This window comes from Lemur catta, chromosome 5 (assembly GCF_020740605.2).
Source record: "Lemur catta isolate mLemCat1 chromosome 5, mLemCat1.pri, whole genome shotgun sequence".
NCBI lineage: Eukaryota > Metazoa > Chordata > Mammalia > Primates > Lemuridae > Lemur > Lemur catta.
Genome location: NC_059132.1, coordinates 109387359 through 109402259, shown reverse-complemented (window position 1 = coordinate 109402259; position 14901 = coordinate 109387359). Strand labels below are relative to the sequence as shown.

At 45.2% G+C, this 14901-nt stretch overlaps 1 protein-coding gene and 1 long non-coding RNA gene across 11 annotated transcripts in view; one reads left to right on the top strand and one right to left on the bottom strand.

Annotated features, from left to right (window-relative positions):
• The window catches only part of LOC123638692, a 42375-nt gene extending 32607 nt beyond the window's left edge, over window positions 1–9768 (bottom strand). For 2 of the 9 annotated variants that reach the window (XR_006735444.1, XR_006735443.1), the window contains exon 1: window positions 7443–8409. This is a non-coding gene — a long non-coding RNA (uncharacterized LOC123638692). Of the gene's footprint in view, window positions 1–7442; window positions 8410–8629; window positions 8838–9715 lie in introns of those variants that run through there. The other 7 variants (XR_006735441.1, XR_006735447.1, XR_006735446.1 and 4 more) reach the window with 6 other exon arrangements.
• GALNT7 (polypeptide N-acetylgalactosaminyltransferase 7) overlaps window positions 8516–14901 on the top strand; it is a 122391-nt gene continuing 116005 nt past the window's right edge. Inside the window, exon 1 of one of the 2 annotated variants that reach the window (XM_045552496.1) lies at window positions 8516–8727. In XM_045552496.1, coding sequence (XP_045408452.1) covers window positions 8602–8727 — 126 coding nt within the window. In that variant the 5' untranslated portion in view covers window positions 8516–8601. The remainder of the gene's footprint in view (window positions 8728–14901) is intronic. The other variant, XM_045552495.1, reaches the window with a different exon arrangement.

Here is a 14901-nt window from a genome sequence, read left to right as displayed (position 1 = left end):
GAACCATAACCAGCTGCAGAATAATCAAAATATGTCCACATTCTGACCTATGCTACCCATCCCTACTGTTAAAAACCTAGTCTATACTACTACAGTCTTTCACCTGGATTATTAAAATAGCCTCCTAACTGGTCCTTGCTTTTATCTTTGTTCCTTTCTGGCCCAAACCCGGAAACTAGAGGCTGTGATCCTATTTAGAGGTAAGTGACATCAGGCTACCTCTGCACCAAACCCTCCCTGGCTTCCCGTCTCACTCTAGATAAATGCCACAGTCGGACTCTGATCTCACACTGTCCCCTCCATTTCTCAGTCACAGCTCTGCTCTGTCAAGGCAGGAACACTCTTGCCTTAGGGCCCTTGCATTGGCTCCTTGTAGTTGGCGCCACCTCCCCTTAGGTATCCATTTGGCTGTGCCCTCCTGCCCTTCGGGTCTTGTCTCAGTGGTATCTTCTCAGCGAGATAGTCTCAGACTATTTAAAATTGAAACTTCCCTCACCCCTGTCCAGCATTCCATATTCTACTTCTTCACCACATTTATCTTCTAATACACTCTATACTTCTAATATACTATCTAAATAAATAAGTTAATCTTTGAAACTCTTAGAACAATGCTTGACACATAAGTGATACAGCAGTTTATTCAATAACAACATGTAATAATTTACAAATTTGGTTTACTGTCAGACTCCATGAGGACAGGGATTTATGCTCTTTTAGTTTGCTGCTATATTGACAGCATCTAGAACAATGGCTGGCACATGATACACGCTCAAAAAAATATGTTGAATAAAGAAATATCTAATATATAAGAAAATATCACAAAAAAGGATTCAATTTGTTAACAATCAAATTATATGGTTTGAATAAAGGAGCTAGCCCATAAAACCAAATCTTCCAAGACCACTCTCCAAAAAGAAATGTAATTAAAATTCAAATTTCAAAACTCTTTGCAATATGCCAAAAGGTACATTTGTCTAAATGACAGTATTTTGAGCTCCCCTGAAGAGCAGAACTCTTGGCTCACAGCTGCCGGGTGAGGCTCTCCAAACAGTCGTTTAATACAGATCCGCATGTTCAAACAAAAGAGGAAACGTCCTTGCTCAGTTGCTAGACAATAACTAAAGAAAAGAGGAAATTTCCGGACATCAGCAAGATGCAGGATGGCATAGTTAAAAGACAAAAGCTTTGGAATTAACACATATCTAGTCCCTGGCCAGCTTCTAATTCCTGGACCACTTGGGATACTCTGTCTGCATAATCTCTATGTAGTCTGTATCTTAGTTTCTTTATTTGCATGCAACTCTGTTTATCTCCTCTCAGATGTCTAAAAAAGGACTGTAGGCATAGTCCATTACCAAAAATAAGCCAATCTTATTTAAATTAATCAAAAAACAGTCAGAAGATGGTGCAAAGCACTTCTTTGTTGTTCCTATCACATTGCCTTTTAGGCTCTAGATCTTGCCTTGGACAAGCACGGGAATGTCCCTTCCTCCCTGGCCCCTTTCTCCAGGCCCACACATCTTCACCTCCCTCCAGGGATCACTGCTAAGCCCAGTGTGGACCAGCCAAACCTCTCATTCTATACATGGCAGGGCATGTTCTCTGGCCCTTTTATTGACAGTTTCTTTCTATTACACCCGTTGTGTCAAAGATATGCTGTAAGTGATTATCAATATTAATGAGAGAGGCTAGTTTGCCTTGGTACCAGGTTCTAGGAAGAGCTGGGTAAGCAGGATCTCTGGAGAGAAGAGATGAAATGATAGCTGTCTGAAACCACCTGTCCGCTTGCTGGTGCAGAGGTTTATGTGCACAAGTTATAAGAAGACTTGCAGTAATACCTTGACAAATAGCAGTTTTGAAGACTTTCAGGTCATTTGACTACTCTGCTGACAACACAAGTCTTTCTTCAGTGAATGTCATACCTTAATTTTATGAAATTTTAGAACTTGAAGGGAAATTAGAAATTTGAGTCTAGCCAAATTCCTCATTCTACCTATGGCAGGGAGGGTTCTCTGGCCCTTTTACTGACATAGCTTCTTTCCATTCCGCCCCTGTCACATCAGTTACGTTTTAAGAGATCATTGATATTAAGAAGAGAGAGGCTAGTTTGTCTTAAAGGTACCAGGTTCCCACATTTTCCTTCAGTGAGCTGATAGGTAGTTTCAATTTATTATCTAGGAATGACAGTACTCATTTCAGTCGGATAAAATGTAGAATAGTGTACCCTTCTTTCCTAACTGACAAATAAGGGCAAATCCATCTGCCTGTGAAATACTTCTGCAAAACATTTAGATATTATTGCCTTTTAAGATCTGTTAGTTCATAATTATTAAAGGATGCTTCCAAACTTATCTATGCTCAAATCAGCGAACACATGAAATATACTTTCACTCGCTCACCCTCTCACATACTGAGCATCTCTTCTGCGCCAAGCACTGCCAACACCTAGAAATACAACCCCACGTGAGAACACCGTCCTCGCCCTCAAGAAACTTGGCCTAATGAAGGTAACAGACAGTTGAATAGCCAATTATGAAGTAGAACTCTACATCTCTGAGAGAGAACTTACAGGGCGCTCTGAGGGCATGAAGCAGGGGCCCCCGACCTGGGAAGGCGGTGGAGGCTGAAGAGAATCAGGTTTCTGGAAGAATTGATGCATAAGCTGAAATCTGAAGGGTTAACAGGAGTTTGGTGGTGGTGGTGGAGGGGGGGGTTGTTTCAGAAACTACCAAAAGAGTTTTCTAGGCAAGAGAATAATATAAGCAAAGGTTGAGAAGTGAGAAAGAACTTGGCCTGTTCCAGAAATAGAAAGAAAATCAACATCAATGTGGCTCCAGTTTATGTTGGGCAAGGGGGCACCTGACCGGCTGTGGAGGGAAGCAGAGGGAAGCTCACAGGGTCTTTGTAATAAATCGAGGAGTCGGCTTAATTCGAAGATCACTAGGAAGCTGCTGAAGAGGTTTCAAACAAGAGTGGTCAGAGAGAAAATCTGTTTCAATCACCTCTTAAATAAATGGTTAAATTAGAAGAGCACTTCTGAATTATGGGAGTCCAAAAACAGTGCCAAATTATGAAGAGGTAGTGCTCTATCATACAATGTGAAATCTAAGAGGGCTTTTAAATAAGTATTTTTGCTTTCAAAACACTATAGGAGACTATTAACCTCATCAAACAGAAGTCCTTGACAACAGTCTTTTATTCCAGATGAGCAAAACTCAGGAATTATCTCTCTTAAGCTTATGATAGAAATGGTAATTCACATCAGAAATGAAAAGTATAAGGCCAAATTTCACTTCATAGCATCCCACATGAGAGAACAAATGTAAAAGTCTCAGCCACATATCAACATCATAGGACAATCTCAGAATTTCTGTATTGGAAGGGATGTGAAAGATCATTTGGTCCAACACCTTCATTTTACAGATGAAGACAGCACACAGAGTATTTCTTTGCGAGATCATCAGAAATAAGCAATTATTGAAGACTTGGATTCTTTTTCGAAGTTTTCAGTATGTCACAATGGTAACTGAATTACCACAATAAATGAAAAGTCTAATATTCTGACCCAGACACTTGATTCCCAACACTGTTCCTAAGTCTCCAGAATGGCTCCCAAAGAGCCCACCTTTCAGTGTTCACATCCTGTGTAGGCCCATCTCCTCCCACCTCACACAAGACCCTGGGTTCCCTCTTGCGCTAGTCCTCCCTCAGAGCTCTCACGCTGGGGGAAGTGAGTTTGCTATGCCATGAGCAGCTCTGTGACGAATCCCTAATCCCCAATTCCCAATGACAAGGATCTGAGGCCTCCCACCAACCGTCAGGGGCCTGCCTGCTGGCCATGGGACTGAACTTGGAGGCAGATTTCCCAGGCCCGGCTGAGCTGTGATTGTAGCCCCAGCTGACAGTCTGGCAAGAAGCTTGTGAGAGACCCTGAGCCAGATTCCTGACGCTCAGAAACTGTGTGAAATAAATAATTGTTGTTTTAAAGTGCTACATCTGGGGGGTAAATTGTTAAGCAGTGAGAGATAACTAATAGACACTACACAAAATTATATATTCTTAAACTTAATCTACACTGTCCTTGATATCTAACTAATAATTCTTTTCTAAATGATAAAAAGAAACCTTCATTTCAAGATACCATCAACGATGTTCTTTAAAAAGACATGATTACATCGTTTACAGAATAGGTAATAGAATATTTAATTAGTAACTCATAGGGCACTGATTCTAATTTAACCTGAGTTCTTGGCAACCAGATATAGTTAAAATTAAAATTTGGTTGCAAATAGTAATTGCTGCACATTCCCATTTCAATACTTTTTTTTCCTTAAAATCTCAGTAGATAAAAAATTATGAATTTATATTTAAATTAAAACAATCACTTCCTTCATATTTCTAAGTAGCCTTAGTAGGATGTTGAGTAAGGGGGAAACAACCGTCAATCAGTTGATGATGATGATAAGGTGTGAAATAATCACTTCTCTAATTAAATAAAGCCTCCAAAGTTTTATCTTTGGAAGGAAAACCTCCAGGTAAGGAGGAAAAGCAGCTGAAATAACCCTGACTTCTCTTCTAAATTTCATCTGCCCTTTATGTTCTCAGTCCAATTATTCATTCAACATTCCATCAAAAAATACTTATCGAACGCTTTCCACACACCAGACACAGGGATACAGTAACCAATTAGATAGGCAAGGCTCCACCCTCATGTACCTTTTTATTTGGGAACAGAAAAAAGAAATTAAGCAGTTACAAAATAATGGTAATTATTAGGGAAGGAGAAGAAGACGGTGCAGAGGAAGCACCTAGTGGGGTACCTATCCTGATACATTGGTGGGGAGGGACTTGAGGGGTAGGGTGGGATGGGGGAGAGAGTCTAGAGAAAGCTTTTTGTAGCTGACATTTAAATTTAATGTTAAGGTGTCAGGAGATATTTCCAGCAAAAAAAGAACTCCCTGTAAAAAGGCCTGAAGGTAAGCGAGTTACATTAAAACCTCAGAAGTTCCGCTTGGCTGCAGCACAGAGGGGACAGGCAGGCGGGCCTGTCGAGAGCCTCAGAGCGCGGCCCAAGAACGGCACGATTCCGTGTGGTGGGTTCCCCTTTAAGAACTGACATGGGGAAGAATTTAAAAACGAACACATCTTTACTCCCAGACCCTTTGCATCCTACCTGAGAACACTTATTTATATTCCATGCCCAGAAGGCTAGTCCGGTTTGACTACCATTATGTACGTAGTGGCAAGAACTCTGAGGTTAGAAATATCTCCTTTGAATCTCAGCTTGAGAACAACAGTAATGCCAATTTCAGGTTGTATGGAGGTTAGATGAAATAACCTATGTGAAACATCCTGCATACATTAGGTGCTTAAAAAACTCTTCCTTTCAGCCCAGTGCGGTGGCTCACACCTGTAATCCTAACACTCTGGGAGGCCCAGGTGGGAGGATCCCTTGGGCTCAGGAGTTCAAGACCAGCCTGGGCAAGAGCAAGACACTGCCTCTACTAAAAATAGAAAAATTAGCTATGGTAGTCCATGCCTGCAGTCCCAGCTATGGGAGGCTGAGGCAGGAGGATCACTTGAGCCCAGGAGTTTGAGGTTGCAGTGAGCTGTGATGACACCACTACACTTTAGCTGGGGTGACAGATTGAGACTCTGTCTCAAAAAAACCCACAAAAAACAAAAAAACCCTCTCAGTTACTTTGTTTCTGAGCCCTCAGCTGGCCTCTGAGCGGAAGGGCATCATGTCACCATCCACCACGTGTGACCTCATAACCTGGTAGAGGACAATCCTTCTCTTGGCCATCCCCTATGTCCCTCCCATTCACTTCTAGTCTCTACCCTCTTTCTCAGATAACATTACCTTGGGTTTGCACAATCCCTGTCATACAGCAATAACTGCAGAACTTATAAAACAAGAGTCACCCCCATACATAACTGAGACTTGCCCCATTACATCATCTGTACTTTATATTTTCATATGTACTTGACCTCACTTATTCCTTCTGATAATATGGTAAGGTTGAGAATCGTAATCACCATTTGGCAGATAAAAGCCCTAGGTTCCGGGAGGTTATATGACTTACCCTGACCTAGGCTTTGAACTTAGCTTCTCATTTTCTAAAGAGTTCTATCAACTACAAAGGCTGCCTTCCAGCAAAGGTTACAATGGACACATATTTTAAGGTTCACTTGCAGTTTCTTTTTAACATTGTTAGGACTAGAGAAACATGGGCTTTTATAAATGCATACCCATTCATCAATAAACAAATATATGCCCTTTCACGCATATTTTAAGTTCTCTACATGCAAAACTAAAGGGGGTGGTGGTGGTAGGATGCTCTTATAACGATGACTGCCCAAGACCCTTCCCATCACTTCAGTGATAAGCACTGCTTTCCATTTGCCTCCTTGCCCAGCTATGCTCGTGATAGTAAAAACAAAGCTTCCTATTGCCTTCATAATAAAAAAAACCTGCCTTCTCTGTGCAAATACGAGCACAAATGAAAGGTTTAATTACTCAAGTAGACGTTAGCTGCGTATTTAAAATGGAATTATTCCCTCATGTGATCAGAATAAGATACCTTGTAGGTCACCTGTTCCAAGCCTATATTGACCTAGGGTGCTGTCTCCTTTGCAAAGGCATCAACTTCACTTCTGAACAGCTCAAGCTGGGGCCACGAATGAGCCTATTTCTGCCTTCCAAGGTCTTTCCCAACCCCCCACCTTCCTTTCGGTGTTGCGCCTCAGGTGATGCACAGATTAACTGCATTAAAATTGCCTGGCTACTTATTAACAGGAGATTCCTGGGTCCCAATATTAACCTGAATCATTACCAGTGAAGGGGCAGTAGCTTTTTAGCATCACATTACCCAGCAGATTCATGCTTTGTCAATCACATATTCTGTCTTTCTCACCAACAAGAAAAAAAATGGTTTTGGGTGAGGTCCTCCTTATCTTATACCTAAAAGAACTGGTTTTTAACCTAAGTGGCTGATAAAAATGGTAAGTCAAACAGTGATTTAGGTTTGACACCTGATGCCCCCTCTACCAAGCATTCTGTACAGTGGGCTTTTACACAATACTATGCACAACTATTTAGCCAACCAAGAATACTCTTAATTAGAAGCCATTCTACATGTCTGAAACCATGTTGTTCACAAGGATAGCACTTCAAATATTTTGCGGGAATTCTGAAATTATGGCATCTATAGAATCCCCCAATATACTAGCTATTGTAACCCAAACCATGAAGTACATGAAGTTAGTTTGGTACAATTCTTTATATTGATGATTCAAATTCTGTTTCATTCTAAAATGTTAAATAGTTGGGTTTTTCTTGTTTTAAAGCAAAAAATTTGCATACATGAGAAAATATTAGAGAAAAGAATCAACTTTCATCATCATAAAACTTAGGATAAAATCTTAAACATCCTGTTCACCTTCAACTAGGCAGCCTAGGGCATGACACGCTGCTGATGTAATTACATAATTACACTCCGCGATATAAAGGGATTGACATCTTCACTGGGAGATGTGGGTACAAAGGTTATTTCCTTAGGGTGGGGTACTTGGTTAAAGTCCACATTTGCCAATGTCCTTTCCTGTATAATTTAAGTAACACAGGCAGAAAAGGCGTTAGAAAAGCAAATCAACTGGCAAAAATCAGGGTCTGAGGGAGGCCAGGTGTATGCAATACTGTTTTAAAAACCCGAAATCCTTGGTCCTCCGAATTGAAACTTACAGCCCGTGAACACGGCTGGTACTGCTTATTAGCCTAAGACAGACTGGCTTTCGTCTCTCTAGCTGGGGAGAAAGAAATACTGGCTTTGCAAGTGAGCTCCTCCAGTCCATTGCTATTTGCACATCTCACCTGGGCCTTCCGGTAACAAATATACCACCTTAAGGAGCTGTGTGAGAAAGCAAGAACAATCAATAAAAAAAAAAAAAAATCCTGCCAGCTATAAATCAGCCACGTGGAGCTGCCGCTGCCGCAACGGTAACCCCAACTTCCTGGTTTGCTTCCTGCAGGAGGCTCGGGGGGCTCGGGCGGAGGGGTGAGGCAGGAGGGAGCAGCCGAGCCGCTCCAGGTCCGGAGGGGGCGGCCGGCCGGGTGGGGGGCCTGGAGGGCACAGGCGCTGAGGACAGACTTATGGTCTGTAATTCCAATAAAAGTTTGGGGATCTGGAGGCTTTGAGGAGCTTGGCTGCGGGGCGAGGGCTGGGGCCAGACCTGGGGAAAGTGTGAGTTGGAGCAAGGCGACGGGGCTGCCCAGGGGCCCGCGTGCACGCGGAGCCCCGGGGACTGCGGAGCCGCAGGGCAGGTAGAGGGGAGCGAGCTCGAGGACGGGGCGCGCGGGCCGGCCGAGCTCGGCGGAGGCCGCGCAGGAGAAGGGAGGGAGGGGAGGGGGCGGCGGGAGGGGCGGGGAGGTGCGGCCGAGGGGAGTTCCGGAGCCGGCGTTGGGAAGGGCAGGCGGCAGGGAGGGCGGCAGCCGGCGCGGCCGCGCGGGGGGAGGAGGAGGAGAGCCGCGGAGGGGAAGGAGGGAGGGAGCGCTGTGGCGGCGGCTGCGCCGGGCTGTGTGTCTCTCGCCGCCGGAGGAAGATGAGGCTGAAGATCGGGTTCATCTTACGCAGTTTGCTGGTGGTGGGAAGCTTCCTGGGGCTCGTGGTCCTCTGGTCTTCCCTGTCCCCGCGGCCGGACGACCCGAGCCCGCTGAGCAGGATGAGGGTGAGTGACCCGCCCGGCCCCCTCCGGCGGCTGCGACCTACAACTTGTTTTGTTCGCGCGCGCGAGTAGCGGGAGCCCGGGCGGCGGGTCGCGGCTCCGCAGGTGGTGCGGGCGCGGCGCGGGCGAGGGGGCGCCGAGCCCCGCGCTCCGGTCCCGCTGGGCGCCGCCGGCCCGCCCCCTCGCCGCCCCTTCCTCCCGCTCCTCCCCGCCCCGGCGCCGCCGCCGCCGACACCCGCGCCGCGGCGGCTGGGCGGCCGCTCTGTGGCCGGGAGCGCGGGCGAGGCGGGCGGAGGGCCGGGCCCGGGGATCCCGGCCGAGCAGCGCCCGACTCTGTGCTGCCGGGACCGGCGCTCTCGCGGCCGGGGGCCGCGGGGCTGGTCCAGGCTGCGGCCTGTGGCTCGTGCAGGCCCGAAGGAGGCGAGATGCCGCCGCCGCCACCGCGGGGTCGGTGGGCCTGGCCCTCGGTCCAGCCGTCCCTCCCGCCACCGCCCGTCCGGGGGCGTTCGCAGCCGGGGCTCCCCCGGCCCGCCCGCCGGGGAGTGGGAGGGCGATGGCGCCCCGCCTCCGGCTCACGGAGAGCGCCGCCTCCCCTCCGCCCGGTGGCCGGGAGACGGGGCGCGAGGTGCGGCCGAGGCCTCGCGCTCACCGGCCGTCCCCGCGCTTCCGCGGACGGGCGGGGCGGTTGGCGGGCGATGGCGGAGGGGCGTCCGTGGCCGGGGGGCTGCGGCCCGGCCCCCCGCGCCTGGGGGAGCCCCTCGCCGGCGGCGCTCGGCACTGTCTGGGGGTCGGGACCCAGTTCCTCCTCCCGGGCTGCGGCAGGGCTGCTCGGGCCGGGAAACTAACTTGAGCCGGCGCTCGGCCACCCCGCGCCCGCGGCCCGCCCGCCCGCTCCGCCGGGACGCATCAGTCTGCCGCTCGAGGCGCGCGTGGCGGCTCTGACGCCCCTGGCTCCGCAGGGTTTAGCCAGGCGCCTCGGAACATTGGTTACCGGAGCCGCGGCGACCGCCTCGTCCCAGCCTGACTTGCTTCCCCGGGACGGACCGTCGCTCCCGCGCCGTCCTCGCCTCGAGCCTGGGCCGCCCCGGGCCGGGGATGGCGCGAGGGCACGAGGGCTCGGGACCGCAAAGGCGACGGGCGGGGGGAGGGGTCGCCGTCTGCTGCAATGTGCCTTTTTACAAATACAGATAGGATCGGCACTGCATGCCTGTAATCCTTATTAACTTTCCTTCTGCAAAGTTAGCATCAGGAAGTTGGGTGAAAAGGCTTGTGGCGTCTTCTCACGAGAATCTCAGGAGGAGATTTTTTTTTTTTTAATCAGCTCTTGCCTATATCATGAGATTAGATTTAATGTGCATATTTTAATATTTAGAGTCTTCACTGCAGTGGAATCCCTTTGCAATATCTGGGGTGGATTCCCATCTAAGTCATCTAAATTGACGATAGCAAAAAGTATCAGATTTTCCTTTTCAGTGTGTTCTCAGTTCCACGGGAGTGATAGTGACTTTTTCTTGTGATTTTGCTCATAAAATGATTTATTGACAAAGAATAACTGAATATTGCAGTTGTCTGAGAATATTTGTTTTACGTCATCAAATGCCCTTTTACATAGAGCTAGAAATGTTAACCCCCCATTTTCTGGTAGAGAAATTGAGGAAAAACTGACAATGCTAGTCACGTTCAGAACGTCCTGCAGTTCACATGGTCAGGCTTTTCAAGAGGTGGTGGAACATCATCATCACTTTCCAGCTCTTGAAATATTTTATTAGTACAGATACAGGGTAAACCATAATGTCCATTTAATAACGCTAGGGTGATGGTGCAGAAGGTGGTGGTATCTTGAGTTTTGGTCCAATATATTTGATAAAGCTTGTTGGTGGATCCAGTATAATTTCTATTACTTGTCAAAGACAGAAGCTAGATGTTAAAGACTTACCAACTTACTTAACATTAAAAAGAATGTTTGGGTATCAGGAGAGCAAGACCTTTTTATTGACTTGCCAGGCAAATAGTAATCTAAGCAATTTAAGGTTTAATTTACGAGTAATAAGAGTGTAAATAAGAGACTATTGCCTCACTTTAATAGAAACTAACCTGAGAACTTTTGAGATATAGCACTGGAAGAACATCTTCCTTAGGGAGGATTCTGATCAGGTACTGAGAGGCTGACTCCTCCCCTTTGCAGTTCTTTTTTTCTTTCAAGATGCGTTTTGCTCTGTTGCCCAGGTTGGCGAACAGTGGTGTGATCATAGCTCACTGTAGCCTTGAACTCAAGTGATCCTCCTTCCTCAGCCTTCTGAGTAGTTGGCTAATTTGTATTTATTTATTTAGAGATGGAGTCTTCCTGTGTTGCCCAGGCTGGTCTCCAAGTCCTGGCTTCATGCAATCCTCCTGCCTCAGCCTCCCGAGTAGGGTTCTTTTACTTTGATTGTGATTGCAGACACTTCCACCAGTTCATTGTGAGCGCCCTGCTTCTCTTTAAAGCTCATCCACACATGGACTTCTTTGGATCCTTTTAAATGGCTTGAGACAGGCTAGAACGATCCAGTTTACCAAATATGGATTCTGCCTCTACTCCAGCAAGCTTATGCTTGTGGCTCTGTCCTCCCTGTACCCCTTTTTGCTTTGTCTTATCCATATTGCAGATACTAAAGTCTGTTACAACCTGGTCCTTCGTTACCTGGACTATTTCCTTGCTTTGGATCTGCCCACCTTTGAAGTCAAGACAGGAGAAACATGTTTCTTACCTCCTTCTTGTCTCTGGGCCTCTTGCCCTTTCTCTGAGGTGGATGATATGAAAAATCACCTCATTCCAATCAAATCACCTCATTCCAATCATTCTGTTGTGTAATTTGTTTTTATTGATTTGCTCAAACATTTTTGAGTGCTTACTATGTGCCAAGCACAGTGTAGGTTGTTAAGGAAACACTTCATGCTCTTAACCTCATGGATCTTGCAGTCTAGTGTGAAAAACACACATCAATCAAACCTCCACAAGAGCGGTAGAATGATGCTACGAAGGTTAAGTATGGGACTTACAGACCCTGCTAAGGTTTAGGTCTTAAGAGCAGTGAGGAGGCATTGAAGGATTTTAAGTAGGAGAGATCAGATTTCGGTTTGAAAAGATCACTCTGGTTGCTTGCAGGATGTATATACTTGTCTGTAGAGCAGATAGGAGGAGTCCTGTTGGCAGTTGCAATAAATAGTTCATGTGGGACATGACATTGCTTGGGTTTGCAGGGTCATGATAGAGAAGGGAAAACATAAATTGATTCAAGAGCTGTTAAAGATGGAAAGGCATCAAGATTTGGTGATTGGATGAGGTAGTGAAGGTGTCGGGAGACTGAGGATGATAGACTATTGGTTATATTATGGAAAGTTCTGAAGACAAATGTACAGTTTTTTTGTTTTTTTTGTTTTTTGGAGATAAGGTCTTGCTCTGTCACTCAGGCTGCAGTGCAGTGGTGTAAACATAGCTCACTGCAGCCTCAAACTCCCAGGCTCAAGCCATCCTCCTTCCTCAGCCTCTCAAGTAGCTAGGACTATAAGCACACACAACCATGCCCAGCTAATATTCATACACACTCTTATATTGTGTTTCTTTTGGTAATGAGAAAGCTTTTTTAGCCTTTGTCCCCTGGATATTTTAAGGTCAGCATTTATTAAGACCATCTGTTTAATCTTACAAAGTGCAAAAGTTCGTTTAATTAAATAAATTGTATTAATAGTATGTTTCATACAGACACCATTTACCCCAGGTTTTAGCCCTGAGTGAATGTTTCAAGTTGAATCATAAACCTCTGAAAATAAAGGTTTATAATGGAAATGTTGGCAGATGTTTGGCTTACTGGTGAGACACTTTGTGTAAAGTGATGGTTCTCTGTATGTGCAAATACTACTTTAGTCAAACCATTAGTGCCACTTAGGTTAGGGCATATATAGTAGGAACTAATTCAGGAACTATCCTAGCCACCAGGTTTTATGTGATAAGCAAACTGACAGGTTTGAAAGGAATCTAGCTTAAAGGAGGACTGTGGCTGGGTTGCTTACCATGTATGTGCACCGTCAAGTTCCACCTTCCCAGAGCCATTGTGTCTCAGTGATGATCTGTTGTAACCTGAAAATTCTGCCCTTGACCATAAGATTTTATTTCAAATGGAAGCTCCATTTATGCTATTAGGGATGAAGCTATCACTTAGTGAAAGTGTATTGTCTTAAGTGGTCACTGTTCTGTTTCCCAGGCTACATGCCTCAGGATTGGTTTTTGTTTTCTTAGCTGTTCTCAATCTCCCATCCTTCCCCAGCCTACACACACAATACAAAACAAAAATCCAGCATCACCAAATCTAAGAAATCTGGGGTTTATAGACCTCCTGAAATTAATGCAGACTTTTTTGTACATGTTCATTTTTTTCTAGGTTGAGAATCAGAAGCTTTCATGTTTCCTAAAGTTTCCTGTAAACCAAACAAGGCCTCAAACCACTGATGCTGAGCTCTTTGGAGGCAGGGTTCCTGTTTCCCGCTCACTGAATACTCTCCCCATCTCTCCTGGTGCTGAGTTTAGGGAAGGCACATATTAAATTTTTGTCAAGTAGAATAAGGTACATCCATTTATCCCTACCCTGTAGGTTTGGACACTCTGGAAATGTTTGAATTCTGAGGAATTACTGTATTCGTCAATTCTGTGGCTGTGCTTCCCGTCTGGTAGTCTTAATCCAGTGACAATATAAGAAGATAATGAGAACTATCATGAGGATATGTTTTGTTAATTATCAAACTAGTAGGTGGAGAAGGTTCATGATAGCCTTTTGGGGAGTGCACATTAGTAAAGAGAGAATGAAAACTATTGAATAGCAGTGGAAATTGGATCATTACTTTGTGATTTAGGCTGGCTGCACAGAATGGGAGAGATAATGAGGGATACATCTTATACAGAAATTTGGGTTTCTGTGTAACCTGCATTAGATCAGTCAGTGGTAAATTGGAGAAAGAGGGAGAGAGAAAATAATGCATCATGAATGAAAAGTAAAATTCTGAGCTTGAGCCATTTGTAAACAGAATGTTTGTAAATTCTGACTTCAGCATTTATAGAAAAAAAGAGTTGGTCAGCAAGATTTGAGTAGCTATTGAATGAAGGAAAATGATTGTGATTACTCAAATTTAAACTAGATAATTGTTCATATTTTGAATTCTTACTCTCATTCCTGAAGAATGAATGTACAATTTGATAAGTAGCTAAATTAAGGTTTTCAAATTTCTAGAACACAATACAGAAGGCTATGAAAGGAATGATTTTACAGTTATTCTGTATAAGGTGGAAGAGGGGCAGGGATGAGAAGGTGAAATATATATTAACAATGTGGACAGAATTCTTTGTAGGAATTGGGAGATATATTTATAAGCATGACACTCATTCGCTCAACAGATGTTGCAAACATTTTTGTGTTTACTAAGTGCCATCCATCCCTGTAGGCACTGGAGATAGGTACTGTGCAGGAGGTCAAAAGTTTTGACATAGTAAAGATGTTACTCAGGTCTTGACCTAAATAGGTACACAGTAGCTGCTATGTCCATAACAATAGTAATTTTCTTTTGATATATCTTCTCTTGATACATCAAGTCAGGCCTTTTTCTAACAACCCCCTACCCCCAACCTTCCATTTGCTCAAAATAATGAATTGAGAGCTTTCTTCCCGCAAGGCGCTGGGCTAGGCACTAGGGATGGAAAGATACCAAGGATGTAGACTCTGATCTCTTCTCTTGAGCGATTAAGCTGTGTGAATATGTAACAGTCACGGAAAGGAGGTTCTTACAGAGCTGTCGGAGGTCGGTGTTCAGAGGGAAAAGAGCAGAGTGTGGCGTTTGGCTGGACCTGGAACGTCAGTGGGATTTGACCATATGGAGATGCAGGGAAGAACATTCTAGACTATGGGAGTGTGGTGAGACCAGAAAGAAGTCCGGTTTTACTGGTGAAAAGTGGTGGAATTCAAGATTGGAAAAGTAAGTTTGGGCCACATTTTGAAGGGAATTAAATGGTAGGCTAAGGAATTGAATTGGAGTTTTATTAAATCAGTGGTCAGAGAAGCTTTTTGGAGGCTTTGAAGTGGGATTGAGGGAGTGGTGGCATTCATTTACCTAACTCTTGAGTCAGTCATCACTCAACAAATATTCAAATAT